At 36.0% G+C, this 22,128-nt stretch overlaps 1 protein-coding gene and 1 long non-coding RNA gene across 2 annotated transcripts; both read left to right on the plus strand.

Moving 5' to 3' along the window:
- Nucleotides 1-177: 177 nt before the first annotated feature.
- Nucleotides 178-14,544, plus strand: LOC113667481 (putative ATP-dependent RNA helicase DDX56). The gene is made up of 26 exons (XM_089196148.1): nt 178-281; nt 360-401; nt 527-603; nt 1,909-1,951; nt 2,048-2,131; nt 2,342-2,412; nt 3,385-3,457; nt 4,586-4,683; nt 4,798-4,849; nt 5,291-5,329; nt 6,036-6,100; nt 6,547-6,597; nt 6,717-6,770; nt 6,929-7,000; nt 7,992-8,083; nt 8,515-8,533; nt 9,022-9,071; nt 9,792-9,858; nt 10,515-10,618; nt 10,745-10,818; nt 11,164-11,194; nt 11,524-11,582; nt 12,168-12,273; nt 12,352-12,449; nt 13,231-13,293; nt 13,914-14,544. Exons 1-26 carry the CDS (start codon nt 216-218, stop codon nt 13,938-13,940), a joined length of 1,677 nt encoding a protein of 558 aa, XP_089052274.1. The 5' UTR covers nt 178-215; the 3' UTR covers nt 13,941-14,544.
- Nucleotides 14,545-15,131: 587 nt separating this feature from the next.
- On the plus strand, nt 15,132-17,374 carry LOC149050187 (uncharacterized). Its single transcript, XR_016183597.1, has 3 exons — nt 15,132-15,272; nt 15,963-16,039; nt 17,235-17,374. It is a non-coding gene; the product is annotated as an uncharacterized LOC149050187 (long non-coding RNA).
- Nucleotides 17,375-22,128: the final 4,754 nt, after the last annotated feature.

Below are 22,128 nucleotides of genomic sequence, written 5' to 3' on the forward strand. Positions count from 1 at the left end.
TTAATTTTTCCTGTCTAAGATTTTTAAACGTGTAGGTCATTTGTTATTATAGGTATGACTTAAAAGCTTCGCTGCGGTTTGGTAAAACTAATTGAAAGACCCTCCTGAGCGACAGGTGGAAAATGGAATTGGAGCCCGCGATGTTGCCTGTGTTGCAGAACCTTTGCCGTGGGTTACATGCGCTCACATTTCGCCCCACGTGCAAAAATAACAACATGGCGGATCAGGTTGAAGAAAGTAGCTCTTTTCATGAAATGGGTTTAGACGATCGATTGGTCAAGGTTACAAATATTTTCGCGATTTTATAAGGAGCCAGTTGTATTTATATCCTTACGGTTTCATCTGTTTTGTTTTATAAGGCGATTGCCAAGCTAAATTGGTCACAACCTTCACTGATCCAGGTTAGTGCTTTTTGTATACAATATGTTGAAAATCTTCATAAGTAACGAGCAGGCATTTTGTCTTGTTCCATTTTGCTTTTATTCTTCTGGGACAATTCTCTTAACAATAGACCCTTATTCTATAGGAGAAGGCCATCCCTTTGGCCTTGGAAGGCAAGGATATTTTAGCGAGAGCCATGACCGGGTCAGGAAAAACGGCAGCGTGAGTGAAGTAGTCTGTAATTGTGACCCTCCATGGGAAAACGGACACTAACGCTTTCCCGTTTAAACTGCGAAACCGTTTGCTATCCGTTTAAATCCGTCTAAACGGTTTATGAAAGCGCTGAAATGGTTTGCTCATCCGTTTAAGAAAGTTTGCATCCGTTTAACACTGAAGCAAAAACGTTTAAACGGTTTGCTTATCCGTTTTAAAAGAATTATTTCCGTTTAACGTTCCAAGGAAAACTTTAAACTGTTTGTTTGTCATTCTGTTACGGGCAATTCGAAGTACCAATCTAACGTTCGCTCGATACTCACCGGTTCTTGAAATGCGGAACGACCGTATCTTACTTTGGTTTTGTCTTTTCCGGGATTATAGAAAGCGAGTAATCGTTCCATCCTTGGACAAACGAGTTAAGTTTAAATATCCGTTTGTACAAATGTAGAGCATCGACAGCCAATGAAGCCATTTATTTGACTATGATCCTGCCATCGATCTTGTTTGAACAGTGCACCTATTCTTGTTTACAGATTTAGTCAAATCGAGATAACCCTGTCTTGATTCCCGTGTCGTGGTTTTGCTAAATCGGCTACTCTCTATCTGTTTATATCATCTTGATTCATCTTTCTTGGTTTTATTGACAATTATTTCAAGGGTTTTGCTTGGTGTGTGACACCGATTTGACCTTTTATTTGCAATGGAAATTCATTGCATATTTGACCCTGAAGTGTCTCAGCTTTTGACAATGTTGCAGCATTGCGTGTGCAGATGATTTTTCGCGAAACTTGATAAAAAAAAAATATGACGTTTATTTTCAAAAATAATATGAATAAACAAAGGAGGAGATTATGAGTTTGTCGCAGAGGCTGTTTAGGATATTTGCCAGTGAAACTATTCTTGGTAAATTGCACTTATTTCATGAAAGTCACACGAAAACGGCAACAGTTTACCCAGAAATAAAATGCGGAAGTGTATCCTAGTTATTATTTTTTAACTTATTATGCTCAATGTTTTTGCTTCAAGCTCAACCACAACCGCTTAACATTAATTTTAAGTTCCAGTCTCCAACAAAATAACCATAATTCAAATATATATTCATGAATGAAAACAGTGCCTTTAAATTTTCTCAATTAAAAATGAACCCAATCATACTTCTAACACTGTGTCCGAATGCATGCATTGTCCGTCCAAGGCTCAACTATGTGATCAGGCAGAGTTGTTCAAAGGCCAGCTTATATGAATGATTATGTTACTGGGATGTAAACAAAATTAAAGCTTTCTATGTTTCTGTTTCTTTTATCAATCTAGATATGCAGTACCAGTTATACAGAGAATCCTACAAGATAAACAGGTTTGTTGATTTGAACATTAATTTACATCAGGATTCTCTGTTTAGTATAAATGAACATCCAGGCCAGAGGTATAAAGAAACTGTTCTCTCTGGCAGGCAAATTCTTCAAATAGTGGTATAAGATCTGTTGTGCTAGTACCCACCAAAGAACTTGCAAAGCAAGCTCATCGGAACATTAAGGTATGTACATGTCAAAAATGTTTAACAGTACCTGAGGGACTAGAAAATTCTGGTTTTAATATGATATGTACTTCTGGCGAATTGTAGGTTTTTCTGAGAGAATATTATGTTAAGATTGAAAACAAGATAGAGTATTTTTATACAATTGAAAGATTTTTGACAAGAATCAAAACTTCTTTAACCTATGTTATTTTTTTTCTCTCATTGTAGGAATTATCCTGTTACTGTTCTCGTGATATCAAAGTTGCAGATGTTGCACAAGGAAATCTCAGTAGTACCAAGTGAGTATTACCTACATTTTTGCAAGGATTTGCAACATTTATGTCTATCTTTTGCTTGGTATGTTGTGCAATCTCATTGAAATTAAAAAAAAGAGGTAAGATTCTTATTGGTTAAGTTACTAAGATGATTGTTACTCTCCATTAAAAGTCCTGATAATTTTGATCACTGGGAGGCAAAAAGCCTTCTTACATCATTATCCCTGATTAAAGCATTATGGTAAGGATAAGAATTAGTGTGTATATTGCAAAGTGGTAAAGATAAAATAATCTGATTTCCACACGAGTCTCAATTAAAGCTGGTTATTGTCTGTAAGACAACTTCTCACCATCTTCTGTTTAGCCTGGAAGCAGGGTGTCTTTTTGGGGTTTCACCTTATCACACAGCCACTTATTACTGCAACACAATTGGCAGCTGCTTATGAAAAAAGTTATTAACATCTCTATATCATTAGGAGAGCTATAAAACCCCAACAGTCCCTGTACAGACGTGTGACTGTTCCAAAGGATAACATAATAAGATGTAGCTTGCCAGCAGTCTTGAGTCAAAATTAGCCAAAATGGTATCTAACAAGATACTATCAAGGAAGGATTCTAAGACTGTTAAAGATTACTGAGAAGAACATTTTTAACATTGTTAGAGGGTCACTGGCCACCAAAAAAGTTTTTCAGTAGTTTTAAATTGAAACTTATGTCTTTGTTGATAGATAATTTTACAAAAAAATATTGAAAATTTATTTGTATTCTTAAAGGTTGTGAAGTCAGATCAGGGTATACTGTAGCTTTTTTGGTTTGGTCGATAATTTTACCAACAAATGTTCATTTACAATTTGTATTCCTGTACATTGTGAAGTCAGACCTAGGTATAGTTCAGGTAGGAAGTATTAACTTCATGTGCAGCTGTACTTTTATTCAGGGAGAAGATAATAATTGTATCAGTGCACACTATGTGAAATTCGTTGGTTTCTCATTTAGGTCACTTTTGATGGAGTGTCCAGATATAGTGGTTGCAACACCAAGTGTGCTACTAGGTCATGTTCAAGCCAAAGTGAGTGTATTTATTTATTCATCTATAACTGTCAATAAGAGCTAGTGTTCTGCAGAAATTTTAAACTGCCAATCATAAAAAATAACAGGCAGAGGTTAAATTTATTTCTGATCAAGACAGGTTTTGACTGTGTTGTCTATTTAAGCTGCTGGAACTTCAGTGGCAAGTGAAAATGCTGGCTGCTAGGCTTTTTGGAGAATACGAATAATAATACTCTGTAACTACAGTTGATACTCTTCCCCTGTGCTAACAGATAGCTCATGTGCAGTAGACTTTTGATCATACCCTAAATCTTGTTGTCAGCCATGCATGTACGTATTTTAAACCCTACATTTTAACTCCTTCTCCTCTACTGGTGACAGCTGTTATAAGCAATCGCTTTCTTTGTATTTCTTTACTCTACTATATTTCCTTACCCTAACTTATGCACGTGCTGTCAGCTGTTCAATGGACAACCAATCATAGGGGAACACCCCAAGAGATTCAAGTAAAGTGTCCATCACTGAAGTGACCAAAAGAGACAAAAAGACCAAGACACATACTTTTTTCTTGTGTGCTTGATTTATCACACCCCTCAGCTATTTGAATCCAAACTTCAGAAAGAAAAATTTTGTCCTATTTTTGCCAAGACAAATTATTGCTAATTCCTGCACAACATTCAAAGAAAAATAATTTTTTATAATTTATTTGCGAAGAACTTTCCAAACTTCTTTTCTTGTCTGTTATATTTACCTACAAGAATAATTCTTTTAAGTCACAGGTCACCTTTTTTGTATGTAGCATGCATACAAATACATGCATATTACAATCAGAAATGATTCTTGGGTGAAGTTGGATTGTATAGGAAGAATTATTAAGTTACAGGTTCTTTTATCTGCCCAACCCAAAGACTTATGCAGATTCATGTAGCACACTTACCCTTTTGTTTTTTCTGAGAGGAAAAACAAAACAGATGTAGTTTCAAAACAATTTCATCCCTAAGAAAAAGGAAATTGTCAGACAACAAAGAAACAAATCCAAAAACCTTTGGCCAAAAATTAATTAGCAGTACTTTTGAGTTATTTAAAAAATGACTCAAAACCCTTGTTTGAGATATTTTTTCTTCACTTTCGATCATTGTTATTTCAGAATATTGACCTTAAAGCCAGTCTACAGATGTTAATTATTGATGAAGCTGACCTTGTGTTCTCGTATGGCTATGAACATGATCTCAAATCTTTACTGAGGTAATTGCTACAAGCCATGTTCACTATATTGAAAAGTAGAACTCCAATAACTTTTCCATGCTCAGATGAAAATAATGGTATTAATGTGTTGATTGAAACTTGATGTCTTTGCAGCCATTTTCCAAAGATTTATCAATCATTCTTAATGTCTGCAACTTTAAGTGAGGTGTGTATTGTGGGTCTGCTTATTACTTGTTAGAATAACCTAAAAGGATTTTCTCTTAAGATTTATTAGCAATAAAGTAGAGTAAAGTAAGATGGGAATGCATGTATTCTCCTTCTGAATAGATGAAATATGGAAAAAAATAGTTGGATTATAAGAAAATATGCTAAGCTGGATTAAAATTACAGAATGTATAGCTATAATGATATTAGCACTTTTTACTAATTACCAGATTGTTAAAGAAAATATGTACCAGAGCAAATGAGATTGAATACAGTTCATGCACTGGGACTCAGATAGCTGAATGAATAACAATTATTTATAATTTATTATGGCAAAGATGGAGCTTGGAGCACTGAAATGTCAAGTGCCATAGAGGGTAAGAAACTATCATTACAAATTGTTTCCCACTGTGATAAGTATTTTAAAATTTATCTCTATCAGGATGTTACTGCATTGAAGAAGCTTGTCCTTCACAATCCAGTAAGTCTGCTTACTATTTCTTAGTTTTTTTTGTTGCTGTTTATCTAGAGCAGAATGTAAATTCAATGTAAAAAGAAAACTTGCTTACACTGGAACAGCTTAAGCCTGGAACTCAGGAATTCCAGATCAAAAGAATCTTTTAAGAATATTTATGGGAAAAACTTTTTTGATATGCCACAGAAATTACAACATTTTGTAGTTTGATATTCAATTTATCATTAGCTTTTAATTCTTGTTTTACACCTCATATTCCTATTATCCTATTTTATCATAATTTTAGACATTTTTAAACATTGATACTCAGACATATATTGACATTTTGTAGTGTCATTTTCAGTTCATCTAGCTTGTAATTTTTTGTGTACACTCTGTACATGTAATATCTTATTTCTGTTATGATTTTAGATAGAAGGCCACAAGTTTGTCAGTTATTTTAACTATTCAGCACCACTCTCTTTAAATAAAGTGTATTATAATTATAGTTACAATAATAATAATAATAATAATAATAATTATTATTATTATTATTATTATTATTATTATTATTATACAGCTGAAGACAAAGGTGCTTGCCAATATCTTTTAGAGGTCTTGAGCTTTAGTGAACCTCATGTGTATTTCACGTGTAACCTCTAATCAGCCATTGCATTATGCAAGTTTGTTGTTTCATTACAAATTTGTGTACTCTTTTAAATGTGTCTGACAGGTCATTCTCAAGCTTCAAGAGTCACAACTTCCATCAGATGACAAACTTACCCAGTATTTTATAAAGTATGTTCAATCTAGCAATAAACAACACTATACAGTCATGTAACTGTACAAAATGTAATCAGATAATGCAGAGACAATTTTTTTAAATATGTAAAGAGGAGAGAGGAGCTAATTTTTTTCTGCACTGAAGGTGCAAAGCATGAAAGAGAAGCAAAGTTCCTCTCTTGCAATTTCCCAGAGACACCTTTGAAAGGTTCACATTTATCATTGTTAGCACATTACAGTACAGGAACAGTTGGCTTGTGGTACGCTTTGTTGACAAGCTTTTTGTACATGTAGTTGGTTCATTTAGATGGTCAATGATAAACTAATAAATTTTATCCAAAACTGACCTTTCAAGCACAAGCCCTTTATCTTAATAAAGTAGGGGGATTGCAGGTTGTGTGTGTTTTTGATTGAATTTTTTTTTTCATTTTTTGTTTTTGTTTTGTTTTTCTTATTTTCAGATGTGAAATGGAGGAAAAGTTCCTCTTGATATATACCCTGCTCAAATTAAGGTAGAATTACCTGGTGTGTGGTTGAGTTTTTGCTTTTTTCAGGATCTATGAGTAGTTTTTGTACAGAAGGAATTTTTAGGCCAGTAATTTGTGATTGGCTTTTTTTTTTTTTTGGATAGGCTTGTTCAAGGGAAGACAATTCTGTTTGTTAATGGTATTGACAGATGTTACAGGTAAATTATGCGTGGAACATCTTTTCCACAACATACTCATGAAACTGAAAGTTTGTTTGCCTTTTAAGATGTAAAGAAATGTATTACAGACATAATTTTATTAGTAGTAACTGTATTAAGTGGTGTACATGTATGCTGACAGCACTCTTGTTTTGCAGACTTAAACTATTTCTTGAACAGTTTTCAATCAAAGCCTGTGTTTTAAATTCTGAATTACCTCATAATTCAAGGTAAATATGGTAATGTATATGTTGTTATTAGAGGTGTATTCCACCACTCCAGCTTCAAGTGTAAGTTATTGCTGCTCAATCCTACTAGATACCCACAGAGAAACAATTGAAGTCAAACAAACATGATTAACAACAGTAACCCCAGCTCTCAAGTAGGACACCCACAGGGTTTTTTGCAATTGCAGTGTGGTGTTTTAGTCAAGACTACCAACAAGTTAATCCAGTTTTTGCCCTGGTGGAATTCAATTTTGGGCATACTGACCTTTGGCCACAATATCTTCTTTTGTCATTATATGTTCAGTTTTTGTTTTATATGACTCAATTAAAAAGCACCCTGAACCCTTACTCCTTTGACCCCTAGAGTGACTGGCTTCTAATATCTCTCAATAGTACCACCCTTGCCCTTGAATGAAATGTAAAGGTTGTTAGAATAAAGGAAATAATCGCCAATGTTATAAGCTCTTGATTGTCAAAAAAGTTCTCATTGTCAGTGTCAAAGGAAATGTAAAGCGAAATGTGTGGAGAATATGAATTTTAGTGTTTGGGTCTGAAGGGTCAAACCCCTGGATTTGCTTTGTAATCCTCCCTTATGGCTACTGAGTGTTTTCTTGTGTATTTTCTTTACCAAGACAACAACCTCTGGCTGATCAGTTTGTCTACTCTCAATACTTCTTTTCTGAATGATGTATTGGAATTGTAAGGAGAATGTTCATGCCAATCACTCGTGGGAGTTAAAAAGATAAATTGTCTATTGGGGTAACACATCAAAATTTATAGAAAACTGTATACTCTGTCAAAAAACACAATACACAAGTACATTTAATGACTCTAAATCAGAGATTGGTGTGGTAACCACCTGATTAATTATCAGATATTTACATGTAAGTATATTCTTTTTGAGCAAAGTGTGTACCAAAAATATTTTTGACAAGGCGCATGGACAGAGCAAACTTAGAATTTAACAAATGCACTTGTATGTTGTCTCATTCAGATTACATATAGTAGAGGAGTTCAACAGAGACATTTATGACTACATCATTGCATCTGACGAAAGTGTGTTTGATGCTGTTGCTACACCATCTAGTATCCTTTTTAGAGGTTAAGTGCAACAAAACTCATATCAATGTAATAAGATGCTGAGCTAATTTTATTTCCTTAAAATCTAAATCTGCATTGATTTAAAACTTTCCATGAGAGAAATTTACTCTATGTGTGTGTTTGTTTTTTTTGTTTTGCAATCCACAATCCAAATTTTTCATTAGACTTATTGTGTTGTTATAGACTTGGGGCAAAAATGATCATGTGAATTTCAGTAATTTTCATATTGACCAGTCTGCTCAATGCAAAGCAAACATTTGCAGTGCAGAAGTTTTTAGGTGTAATTAGCTGGTGTGTGTAAGGCTACTGTTACTCCCAGTCTTGGGAACTGGTTTTCATACTTCAGCTGATGTTAAAAAAATGTTGCCTCAAGTGTTCAAGATTTTTTTCCTTTGACTTTGAAATCATTTGAACAGCAAATGTTAAGAAAAAGAAGTGAGTATACTGATGTGATTCTTTGTCAAAGTATCTCTTTTTTTAGGAACATTGAATACTTTTGATTCTTTTGCACAGATTTTCTTTTGCTTTTAAGCTTTACAAAAATTGAAATGTGGAATGAAACATTTTTACATGTTCTACATTTTGTGCATACTAGACACTGTTCAAATCAATCCAGTTAAAGACTAAATTTTGACTATTTCAGAGTTTGTCAGGATATACTAATGTTTCCCTTAAGATTTTATCAAAACATATGCCAATCTCATCAATATACTGGCAGTGCAAAGCCACCTTTTTTTTTCCTCATTCTTTTGAGAGAAATTTTGATTACTGCATTTGAATTATTTTTCTTGATTTTCTAAGTTTAGCCTTTTGAAAACCCTGACTGGTTATGTAGGAAAATTCAAGTTGATTGGTATAAATCAAACTTTCAAATTTGTATCCAGTGACTGAAATCTGTCTCTGCGCATATTTTGTTCCTTCAGAAGAAAGAAAGACAAAGAGTATGGCGTGTCTCGAGGAGTGGATTTTCAAGGTTTGTATTCAGAATAAAAGACTAAGACACAAATCTGAGCTCCCCCTGAAGAGAAATTTGGGAAGACGTAGCACATTGGGATCCTGATTTGTGATTGTCTTGTGTTCAAGGGCAAATGCAGATACACTTAAGTTACATCTGAACTGTCAGGGAAACTATAAATGGATTGCTAGAGATAACCTTCTCTGGACTGGCATCCCATCCAAAGAGGATAGCATTACCCCTTGTCTAGGGACCTAGGATAAACTCCAGCAACTAGGGACATTTGGCCTGAATGATGACTTACTTTAACTTGAATAGAAACAGTGAGTGATGTGCAATCACTGAGGGTTAGCACACTGGACTCACCATATCCGCTGGATAGCGATTTATCCGTTGGATAGCGTTATCCATCCTTTTTACTACTAGGTCTAGGAGTATAAATGGCTGCTACAAAGACAATTTGGTAAACATGACACATCACTCAGAGTAGTTTACCCCCAGTGGACTAGCATCCCTTCCTGGATGTCAAATGAGAAACTTTAGCCCGTTAATTTTGCTCATGCTTTTTAAGATTTGCTTAGTCAAGGAAAAATCCCATAGCTAAAAGTTGTCTTTTTACTTTGTTAATCATCTTGTCTGCCTCACAGTGTATTGCTGGAGTTATTTAATGGACATGAAATATTAAGCAGGTGGAACTCAGGTCACTAACCTTCTTTCTGGTTGTTTTTGGGTTTCTAGGAGTTGAAAATGTGATAAATTTTGACTTCCCTACAGCTGTTGATGCCTACATTCACAGAGTAGGAAGGTAAAAGTTTCATTTCATCTCTGGACAAATTCTTTCTCTTTGTGCAGGTCGCCTCCATTTTGGGAGGACCTGACAGGGAGCTGTTCGTTTCAGTCACTTATGGAGAAGCTTGACTAGTTAGTTAGCATTCTTTCAGCCTCCCTGAATTTCCAAATTAGCTCCTGTTAACAATCTTGACGAAGAATATGGCACACTGATAGTGTATTTGTTTCTTTATGCTTCCTTGCTTTAAGGTACGAAATTACATTTAACCTCCAGGGCCCTAACCACTATCTCTTTACCGCTTTACGCGGTTGGTATGCAAAAAGCAATTAAATTTAAACCGGCAGATACTTTGTTCTGAGTCGCGTAACATTGGGCGTGTCAACGAACCTTCACTCATTTTCTACGACGCCTGTTTAAAGTTAGACCAATAACAGCAAAATAATGGCGAGTTACAATCAGTTAAATTTACCCCTAGCAACGGTCTGAAATGATAATGGTAAGGGCCCTTAAAAGGCAAAGTAAAATTGAAGTGTCACTGGCAAAGCTTACTGCACTTGAACTTTGTAAGATGTGCTCATTTGACTTGGGAAGAATTGATTTCAGTTTTGCTCTATTGATGTAGGAAACATTCGTTGTCTTTTAAACAAGGCGTTATTGTCTCCACTTTGTAGGACGGCCCGTGGTGACAATGACGGTACTGCGTTGTCCTTTGTGACAGCAACTGATTATAAAATGCTGAAAAAGGCCGAAGAGGAACTTACGAAGGAGTTTATAGGTACAAACATCCAGTGTATGCTTGACGTGACGTTAAGACGCAAAGTCTATGTAAGTGACATAATTGAAGACATTGTAATGGTCAGGTAGAGATGTTAATAATTGTTAATAATTTTGGATGTTCTAGGAGAGAAAAAAGAAATTTTTAAACCTTATCAGTTTAAAATGGAGGAGATCGAGGGATTCAGGTATCGTGCACAGGTAAGTGCAGTTTCTTGTAGCAGGATGCTGCCTTGGTTTAAGAGCCAATTGCAACAGTGTGTTTGGTGACGTAGGAAATGATAACAATTCTGTTAATCCAACTTGTTTTCCAACGCACGATAATCTATAATAGAATTTCAGCTCATTTCTTGGCCATGCAAAGGGCTACCAGCAGGGAGGGTCCTCTGGATCCACATGCGCCTTAAGTAGCTCGATACCGTAATCATCATCTTCGACAAACTTCCGAAGAAGAATGTGTCGCTGTATCATTCCCTTGTCGTTTAAATTGTTTTCTTTCAAATTTTTGTCGCAAAAATTTCATCTTTGCTCTTTTATCCTTATCAGGACGCACTGAGGGCAGTCACAAAATCAGCAGGTTAGTACAGTCGCATGCTTGCAAAATAAACTTTATTAGCGATCATCTCTTTTTTTAGAAATTAATCTCAACTTCGACATTTGTTTGGATGCGAGGATATAGATGTAATTTTATCATAAGTTAGTTAGGGTACTAGTAGGAACCCAAAAAAAAATTGCTGGGGGGGGGGGGGGATTAGTGCTGGAGAGAATCTACAAGGTTAAAAAACAAAAAAAGATGGAAAATATTTTATTGAGCTCTGTTCCGTATTTAACTAAACTCAATTGTAATCCATTTTCTTCTTCACATGTTTCTAATTTCACGAGATTTGACTTTTACTTACCTTTCAGTTAAAGAAGCGCGTCTCAAAGAAATCAAGTCCGAGATACTGAATTCTGTAAAACTGAAGGTAAGAATCCGTTCTATCTCCTAGAAAAACGCTGTTCTTTACCATACTGCCAAGGATGGTTAATTTGTTATTTATTTGTTGTTTATTGGTACAACGAAAACGCGACTCAAATGTTGCCTTTTGAGCCGTAGTGAACTTGTTCGTGAAGGTAGAAGGGGTGGGTTTCTCCAGTTATTACACGATTGCCCAAAAATCATCTCAAGAGAGGTACGGAGATTCCAAAGTTTTAAAGATTGGTTTAAGTATGGTGGCAGTTCAGCCCCTTTCTTGTAATTGAATAGGTTTCCCGCCGCCTTAAAGACTTCTGAGACCTCTAAGACCTGTAAAACCATCTGTTTAGCCTGCATGCTTGCTCTCGTGATTGGGTTTCGCCTCACGGCCGCTTTTCGTGTACAGCCACCTACTACACCGATGACATCCGCTTCTAGAAAAAAATTATTGAAACCTCTGTGTTAATAGCGCCTAGAGGAAAACTTACCGGCTAATGCATATCTCCTCGCAGTGAAAGAGATTTTATGAGGTAATCTTGTGACCATTTAAAATTTTATTTCTTTATGTAATACTTTCGTCCAATCTTTTTCCAAGGCATATTTCGAAGAAAATCCCAGAGATCTTCAAGTGCTCAGACATGACAAAGATCTACATCCCACAAGAATTCAACCTCATTTGAAAAACGTTCCCGAATACCTCGGTAAGTTGTCGACTGCCGCGAGCTGAGTCATTGTGCGCTAGTAATTCAGTTCTCTGAGTTCTATATTCTTAATTGCAGTTCCTCCCACTCTGCGGCCATCCATGGCCAAATCTTCCCGAAAGAGAAGACGTCCATTCATATCATCACAAAAAAATGCTCACACCGCACACAGCAAGGTCAGTTTACTTTCTATATTCTGTACTTCGCTATAGCTTTTCCCTCAATGGACATTTCACAGCTTAAAGTTGTCGTCGATTGCAGATGGATTGTTCCAATTGAAGCGAAATACGTTAAATTCACTTGTAGACAGTTTCGAAAGCTTTTCAGCACCGTCCGTTTTTAGCCTATCAGCCCTTTACACCCTAACATCAGTATTCACATTCTCCATACTGTTCATACATACATTTTCTGAGGTGCTGACAAGGAGAATTTTTCCAACAATCAGGGCTTCTGTAGTTGGTGATCATTTCATTTATTCTCATGACCTTTATTTGTATTTCAGGGATGATATCATAAGGAGAAGCTAGATGCTAGTCACTCATAGGGGGTTGAAGGTTTACTAGAACGTGACATCTGACTGAACGTAATGCTTCTCACCAGTTAACCCTTTTTCCCCTAAGAGTGACAAGCATCTAATTTCCTCCTACAATATCACCCCGGAATCACACAGTAAGGTCATGAAAAAAAAAAGGAAGTGATCATCAGCGTAAGACTCTTGATTGTCGAACTAATTCTCCTTGTCAGCACCTTAGGAAATGTAAAGAGAACAGTATGGAGAATATGCATATCGACGTTAGAGTGTAAAGGGTTTAGCCATAGAGTAGCCTTAAGGAAATAAGAGGATTTGACTTGTTACTCTTGTGAGAAGAGTTACAAAACAACTCCAGGGTAGATTGGTGATCATGTGTTTATCGTGTTTTGTCTAATGTGCCCTATTGTTATTTTTTTTTTCTTTAGAAGAGAAAGGTGGATCCTTTGAAGAGTTTTAAATATCAGAGACATCAATCAAAGGGAAATAAGGTATGTATATCCTTGTTCAGGATAATAAATAAATTCTCCTTATTGCCATTGTTTCTCTTGTTGTTCTCACCCTATGCGGGAAGCAGTGATTTAAAAGCATGGGTTATACAATTTCTAAACGTGGCGATGTAAAAGAACTATCTCTTGAGATGGAAATTTTATAATGTTAGAGATGCACATACATGGTTGATTTGACGCCTTTTGCAGTTCATATGCCTTACCACTGAATGAAAACATTGCGCAGTTGCACACTGCGTGCGACACGGGTATCCTAGCAGTTTGTAGTACGCTTATCGCACGAATCCAGCTTTATAGTTAAGCTGACACGAAGCAGAGTATTCGATTTAATGATCGAAAGGTAGTAGGTTTGTCCCTTATTAGTTAAGCTAACACGAATCTTCGTGGGATAAGATGTAGAGTATTCGAGTTACTGTGCGAAAGGTCATGGGTTTTTCTCTTACTTGGAGCACCTGGAATTTCTCTGTGGGAGTATGCAGCTCATGTCACTCAATAAGAAATGTTCGTACCCTAATAAGTACATCCCGTGTGTTCCTTTTTTGAACAAATCCCCCCTGAATATCAGAGCAAGGCATTTGAACAAGGTCTTTTCGCATTTTCAGGGACACGGCAAGGGTAAGAGAGGATAGGCAGTCATCGCTGGACCTCTTCTTTACTTAGAGAGTTGATTCCCATGAAGCCCGGGTAGATTGTTGTTAGCTCCTCGTGGATCACAGCCCTCAAACAAAGGACAAGTTTGACTAAAATCAATGAAATTCTGCCGTGAGTGGTGAGGTGTAGCTGGCCTGAGTTTACAGCATATCCGAGATTAATTGAGAGAAAGAAAGAGCCACGGAGTACAAAATAATGGGGCTGTCCTCTTCCACAATATGAACAACAAACTGATACAGTTTTGAGGAAATGCGTCGTCTTGGAAGTCTGCCTGTGTGTGCAGATTTGTCCTTATGCCTGGCAAGATACAATTTTTTTTGCAACACAAATCAATTTATTCATGTGGGAACAGAAGTATTGATACAGAAAGAGTCTTTTCGGAGACTTGCCTTTGAGTGATCAACTCCGACTATACTTCCTTAATATGAGAGCGTTTTACTAATAATGGAACCAAAAAACTGGAAAATTTTTTAGGACTTCCTATCGCGAACTATTGCTGTCTTATTACTGAGCAGTGTTTCGTGGAAATGTGCAACCAGAACATGCTGTCTCTTTGAAATAAATTATTTGAATTGAATTAAAGCGTGCAGCCCTTTTCGCTTACCGTTCTTTCCAACTGGTAGTTTTTCAGTATCGTTGATTTGACCTGAAAGTGGTTCCGTGTGCAAATACATATGGGTGACTTAAGAATTGGAGGTTAGTAACGAAGTTTACTATTTCGGTCTCCCAAGATGTTTACTATGAAATGTATGTGCCCTTATCGGAGGAGAAGGTTGCGAAACACGACTGTTCCTTTTTCTGTTACGTGTTGTGTCGGCATATTTGTAACTTCAAGTACTTTAGAATCCCGCTAATTCGAAATGCCAACGGAAACGGGACACATTCTGAGATAATAGACAGTTCAAGTAACCTTGTTTTAAAATGATTGGAATGATTTTTAAGGTAATTTGTTGTTAATCTCGAATTAAAACGATGTTTGCACCTCTTCCTAAAATTAACGAAAATGACCGAAGGGCTCTTCGAAGGTTTTCGGTCGGAAAACTGATTTGAATTACAAATATTTTGAAACATTAATATTCATATTTTCGATCAGTCTTGCACGTGGGAAGACCTAGCGAACTTTAAGAAATGTCAGCGTCTTTTTCAGCTTCTGTGGGGCCAGGGAACGCATTATTTCCACCCAAATGCCTTGGAAATCCTCAGTTCTGTAGAGGCTGGCGAGTGTTTCCTCGAAGTTGCGGAAGGGAGAGGCTTGAACTCGACGACAAGGATGGATGAATGGATGTCAATATGTCACGACTTTTATTTAGGTAAATAGCCTACGTGCAGATACATTTTGGATAAAAATACCTTGCTCGAGTTTCTCGGTGTTGCTCATGTAAAGTTAATTTGAGAGTTTGATGTAGGACGGAAGAGGATGGCACACATAGTTCAGTTTAAGACAAATCGTTAATTGCAGCCGCCATAACAGTTCTTGCTGGATCACGTGACTTTAAGGGCAGCAGCAGCGAGAAACTCGGGCTTTAGTGATATTGTACTGATTGCTTATTTACATATTTATTTTTATTTGTATTATTATTTTTTTAATTTTTCTTAAATAGTTACGTATGTGTGTTGGTTCTCGAACACTGATAGGTTCATAGGAACATTTCATAGAAACACACTCTGTCTTATCAGATAACCATGGCAATTTTTTTTCACCCTTCTCCCCAATTTAAATGTTGATAATTGCCAATTGAGAGAGGTGGAGGAAGCGGTAAATGTCCCAGCTAATGTGTCTGGGATTGCAGCTTGCTGAGACCCCAGTCAGAGTTAGTTTAGCGATCCTCGATTTTTTTGTAAGAGCTTTTGTCGTGGAAACAAAATTACCTGTTGCTTTTTTTCAATTAGGAACATCGAAATTGTAAATCCAGTCTGTGGTGGCTCCAAGTCAGTTACCATAATTTAAGTATGCACATTTTCACAAAATAAATTTTCTACTTTTTCTCTCATCAAGGCAGCATCAAGCATAGAATGAGGTTATCACTCAATCAAGAAATTCTAGGCAAGAAAGGAACAAAGGACAACTTCCAAGAACGTGAGTTAATTTTTCCTTTTTTTACGAATTAGCTATCTGCGCTTGTAAGTCTGGTCTGCTGGTCTCTACTGAACGTATCAACCTGGATTTATCGAATGTCTGCAATTTAAAACTAGTACGAGTCGAAAATGTAGGAAACCTACAAGCAAAGAAATGATTGGTTTTTTTTTTTCGGTTCTATTTCCGGTGAATTTCTCTTTTATTAAGGTGATTGTCAGTCGTTTATAGCACTATTTGGCTTATGAATTAATAACACCACGTTGTTTCTGTTGGTGGAAAATTACCTCAGTCGAAAAAAATATATTTAGTATTCGTTCTGAAACTTATCGCCATCTTTAGACTCAATCAGTTGATTTAACTTCAACTTATCAGTTACTTCAACTTATCGGTAACTTCTACTTCCGTGGAACTTCCGTTAAATCGGAAAAATCTAATCAAAAGGGCAAACTACAAGCATAAGGTATATTTTCGCAAATAGCTATTCAGCTTTTCAGCTTTTCAGCTTTTCCACCAATTTTTAAAGACCTTGACTTACTTCAATCACAAACAAAAAAAAGTAGGTAGTTTCAGACTGCACGTGGCTACTAATATGGCACAATTTTTCTAGCATTCAAAAGAACTAGAGGGTTGTATAATGATGCCAAAAGGTAGTGGGCAGAAGATTTGTCTCAAACCAGAAAACTTACCGTATCCATCTTTGGCGTTTTTTTAGACCAAAATGTGAAGAAGAAAAGACTTTTGTAACATGGAAATTTTACAAAAACGAAGCAAGTTAAGCAAATATGATAATAAGTTGTTAATGAAACTCTAATCATACAATTGCCTTATTAACATTTCTGTAAGATTTTCTGAGAGGAATTGCCAGCGAACTTTTACATTTATTGCTTGTTGTTGCATGAATGCAAAATCAAAACTTAATGACTCAAATTTAAACAACTCAATGCTTCAATACTTGAACTCAGTTAGGAAGAAGGCAAGTCAACAATTATGAGAAGATTTAACGGGTACCAAATTGAATTTATCGGTAAATCCAGGTTACGTTCATGTTTCTTCATTGAATAACTTGACACTACAGGACTTAAATTCTGTATTTTTACATATTCAACATTGCGAAATATTTTTTAGCGTTTGACTGTCGCTTGAATTAAGATCTATTGAATTTTATGATTTATTGTTTCTTTTCATTTTCTTGCAGATTGACGGGTGGATATTACTGTTGTTTCAAGCACGAATCAAACAAGAAAGGCTGTAGTTAAGAAAAGTCAAGATTTATTCAGAGGTACAAAACAGATGAAGTGCATTTCTCTCAAGAAAGTCGAGTGAGAACCAAGAGTTATTTGCTTAAATCGACGACTTGTAGCCTTACGTAAGGAAGTGTTGTCGCAATTTGTCGGCTCAAAAGTCGTGTTAAGGGCTGTTTAAATATTACAAATTTTCCCGCCAAAAAACTTAGAAAAAATACGGGTGCTTTTATAACGCATGCGCCATCTGTTCAAATGTGGTGAATTTTCCCGCCAAAAGACTTAGAAAAAATACGGTGCTCCAAAATACGCATGCGCCGGATTTTTTTTTTTTTCCAAGTTATGTTATTTCATTGCCAATAAACTTGTATCTTTTTCTTGCTGGTTGTCTTGTATTATCATTTGCTAGTAAACACGTCAATAAAGTTGACTCATCTGTTGTTCTGTCTCATCTTTTATTGTTTTTCAATGGTCACTCAATAAACCACAAAAGTTTCACATTCGACAAAGCATTTTATTGTTTTATAATTCTCTTTCATTACAAGTTAATTGGTTAAGTAATTTTCAATTAAATTATTAAAAAGGCGTCGAGAAATAAAATTCGTATATATACTAAGACTTTTGGCGGGAAAATTTAGACCAATTTGCACAGAGTTTTCCCTGGCAACTTTTTCAGCAAAAATTTTAACGAGACTTCCTCTTCCTCCCGCCAAAATACAATTCAACAACATCTCGTGCCAAGAATCGTGGTTTTAAAAAAATCAAACGGTTTTCTAAATGTTTCGTTTCTAAGAAATCTTGACTTCCTAACCTTTTTCTTTTGGACTTCGATTCTTTGCACGAGATACTGTCTGAAAGTTCTTTCGAAAAAGCACCATGGCAAGTAACCCAGGGTTCTACTACAAATCATAAAATTTCCCTCTACATGTCCAATCCTTTTTTTTCTTTTGTAAGATTATACTTTGCCATGATATTTTTTCGGAACAAATATCTTTAGAGCAGCCACATTTCGAGTGTAACACAGGGCACAGTTTGTAAAAGCACCGAAAACAAAAAATGATCAAAGATTTGGACCAAATTTGAGTGAAAAAAAAAACTATTGGAGCAAACTCTTTAAATTTGAATTTAGCCACACTGTGTTACACCGAATGACTGCACAAAAGATCTTTCTTCCACTCAGAACGAGGAATAAATATATTAACTTCCATATTACTTTAAAACCAAATGCCTGGTCGGAAGAGCAACAAGAGATTCATTTTTTCGACTGCGAGTTAAATTTAATTGCCTGTTGTATAAACCAGCAAGAACACATCCATCACGAGTAGAAAATAATCAAACACTAGCTTTTCAACACGAATAAAAAATAAACGCAACCTTTGATTTGGATATTATTACTTTCTGTTTTCGGTTTGGTAAAATCAACATGCATTTATGCACAAATTTCAATTCGATTTAGAGCAAATATGGTCATAATTTCTTTAATTTCCATGTTATTTGTTCAGCATCAATCGATGAAAGTATTAAACATGAACACAAAACATCGCTTTTATCATTGGTCAAACTAATTAATCACCTAATTTGTCAGTCCACGTTTGTCCGAATTAACAACGTGCCTTCGCTGAAGTTCAAACTATTTCGAGAAAATAACAGTAGGATTTCTTCCATTTTCCTGTCTGTTTGAGACAAGTTTGCTCTTTCATTAAAACTAACGTTTGGCAATAGTCGTATTTATTTTTTGTTCGTCAAAAGACTGGCTCGTGCGTATGTTCTCGTTGATTTTCGTCCAGACTGCTTACTATTTTTCAACGATTTGCGAAATTATTTATTTTCGTCATTTCTATAAAATATGTGCTTGAAATTTCGGGCTCTAAAAACTGGTTTATAAAACGCTAAATTTCAGTTCACTCAGTTTCCAAAACAAGCTCTTGACCAGGCATCAGAGTTTTAAACATAAAAGTTCTACACTAAAACCAACACCAGTTGATTGTACAAAGAAATGAATACAGGATTTAAGATGGCACTGTACTAGTCACTTTTTTCGTGCAGGACAAAACACAAATGCTTCCTTTTCCAAAAAAGTGTTCAAATTTTCAGTTTTATAATTTCATGCCAAGAATGCAATTCAATTAAAAGAATACTTTTTTGCCAAATTTTTCTCTTGGTAGCTTTTCGTTGTCAATCGTGTAGTCCTGAAGAGGTCTGTTGTCGAAATTGGGGACTGGCCTGAGCAGAAGTCATCGTTAGAGTCAAGTGAAGAGTTGAAGTCGAACGCCACAACTTTGGTTCGTAAAACTGGTTGATCAGTGTTGTAATAGTGGCTGTCAGACTGAAATGGCGTTAGTCCGTTTATGAGTCAAAGTGAGGGAAGGTCTGTTGTCGTAATCTATTGAAGAGTCTTTTTTGGTTGCGCAATGATCTTTTTCAGTCGTTTAAGGCAGAGCAATGTATGATTGACGTCTTGCAACGTTCCAGTCAAAATGTTGTTTGTCAGTTGGTGGTGTTTGGCAATGCGATTTTTGATACAAATTAAACAGCCAAAAATTTATGCACCTGTTCAAAGAATTCAATTCATTGGGTCTTTGTCTGAGTGCCAGCTTAACGAATATCTCATTTGTACAAAATCAAATGTGATGGAACTGTGCTATTAACTGTTAGTCAAACAAAATTGAGCGATTAGAGGCGATTTCAATTTCAACTTTCTTCAGCCAGGTTAAATCAATTTCCAATTGTTAATTTTCATATTTCAATGTAATGAGGTAAATTGCACCAAATTATCGCTCAAGGTCTGCATAACAATCCGCGTCACAAACTAGTCCAAAAATGGTGGCTATAATTGAAAACTATTGACTCACCAGGTGTCCAGGTTTATCCATTCCATAACAGTTGGTGAAAAGATGAAGACTTCTTGAAATAATAAGACATTTAAAGAGCCACCATTTTTGCTACTGTTACTAAAAAACTTAAAAGTTCTTATCTTTGCAGTATCCACTAACAATTCAGTCATTCCTGTGTCTCCTCTTGACTAGAATCTTTGTCCTTGCATGCTTCTTACAACTTTGCTTCTCCTGAAAATATGAATAATGAATGTGCTCAGGGAATGCTTTTTCTTTCGAAACAATAACACGCATTCTTAACTTTCAGCTTTGTCTAATTTTTTCTTTCCTCCATAACACAGTTATAGAAGAGAGGGAAAACACCAAAACTTATCAAAGTGTAAATCACGGCGAGGCAATCACGGCTACTGAATTATTTGAATAGGAGTAGTCACATATCCACGTGGCGTTTTCAACTAAAGAATGTCCTCCCTAAAATCTTTAATTCAGTGTTTCAGCAAAAGATAGCCATGAATTTCTCTTGAGATATTTCACATTCCTTGGTTTTTCTTTTCTCGAAGCTAAGACCCTAGTTCAATCAAGTTTCGAATTGAAGACCCGCTCAAGATTAAGCAACTGACTTGTGTAAACTCGTTAAACTGAGATGATAAGAGTCGTTTGGCTCTTTGGAGGAATTTAAAGCAAATATTTTCTAAACGAAATGCTCACCTTCTGATGAAGTGGCTTAAGGGTGCTTTGTTACTTTGCTTTGCAGTCCACTGTCTTATTACTTGTAGAATACAACTTAATTTTCAGCCCTACAGACAACACGTCTTCACTCTACGACGGAAAGCGTGGTTTGCTGAAAATTCCACAAATCCTGATGAATATGGATTAACAACTGCAGCCAATAATCAGCTGCTACGTCAATGATTAGGTGCAAGGTGTTTTTTCACGCTTAAGAACTAATCGAGAATCCAGAGGAATGAGAGGCATTATGTAAGGTGAATTGACGTGTGAGATGAGGGAAAAATTAACTTTACTGCACTTTTTAGAATATTCCGTAGCAAGGAGAGAGCTCTGAAGCTTTAAAAGGATTGAATGAATAAACTGTTTGTTAAAAACTCACAAGATAATAATCTCTTGCACCTCATCAAACTGCTGGAACTTATTTCAAAAGACGGCGCTTATTTTGACATTGCTTTGACGAATAACCTTATCCCAAGGAGAATTTAGAGAGGACGAGGGAAAGGAAGGGGAGGTAGCGGAGTCTCATTGTTCGACAATCTATCAAAACGTATTTTTTCATCTGAAATCTCGACATCCGTTCTTGACTTCAAAATGTGCTCGTATGTTTGTCCTTGGAAATTATCCGTACCTCAAAGTTCGCAGTTTACAGGGTGAAGCATGCATAATACGTTCGCTTTTCAGAATGGATAATATTCGCCGATTAATGTGCGAGCGTATTTTCGCATCAAATTGAAGCTATTGATCATAATATTACATCGTCTTGCAAAATTAATTGTTCCTTTACCTGACCTTTTACACCCAAACCCTCCATGCTGTTCTCCATACATTTCCTAAGGTGCTGGCAAGGAGAATTTGTTTAGCAATCAAAAGCTTCTTCAGTGATCATCAACTTTTTTCTTGTGAATTTAATGTGTGGTTCGAGTCGATATTGTAAGGAGAATTTAATGCTAGTCACTCTAAGGGGTCAGAGGATTAATGCCTTGCGAAATTTGCCGACCATGACAAGAGAGAACACTAGCCATTTCATATGTTGGCTCATGAAAATACTTTCCAATTTTCCAACTGATCCTATCAAGAGGTCTCACCCGTTTTAGGGCGGAATGAATTGTAGCTGATATTATGTACTATGAGATAAAAGGATCGAATCTTAAAACTTTGTCTCATATTTCAACATGAAAATTCACTCCTTCTAAAAACCGAGAAGTTGAGTACAAATAGCTAGACATAGTGCGAACCTAATGCGCATCCTCCAGACGTAAAGAGTACTTCAACACCACCAGCACCA

This window comes from Pocillopora damicornis, chromosome 2, assembly GCF_964200805.1.
Source record: "Pocillopora damicornis chromosome 2, jaPocDami1.2, whole genome shotgun sequence".
Taxonomy (NCBI): Eukaryota; Metazoa; Cnidaria; class Anthozoa; order Scleractinia; family Pocilloporidae; genus Pocillopora; species Pocillopora damicornis.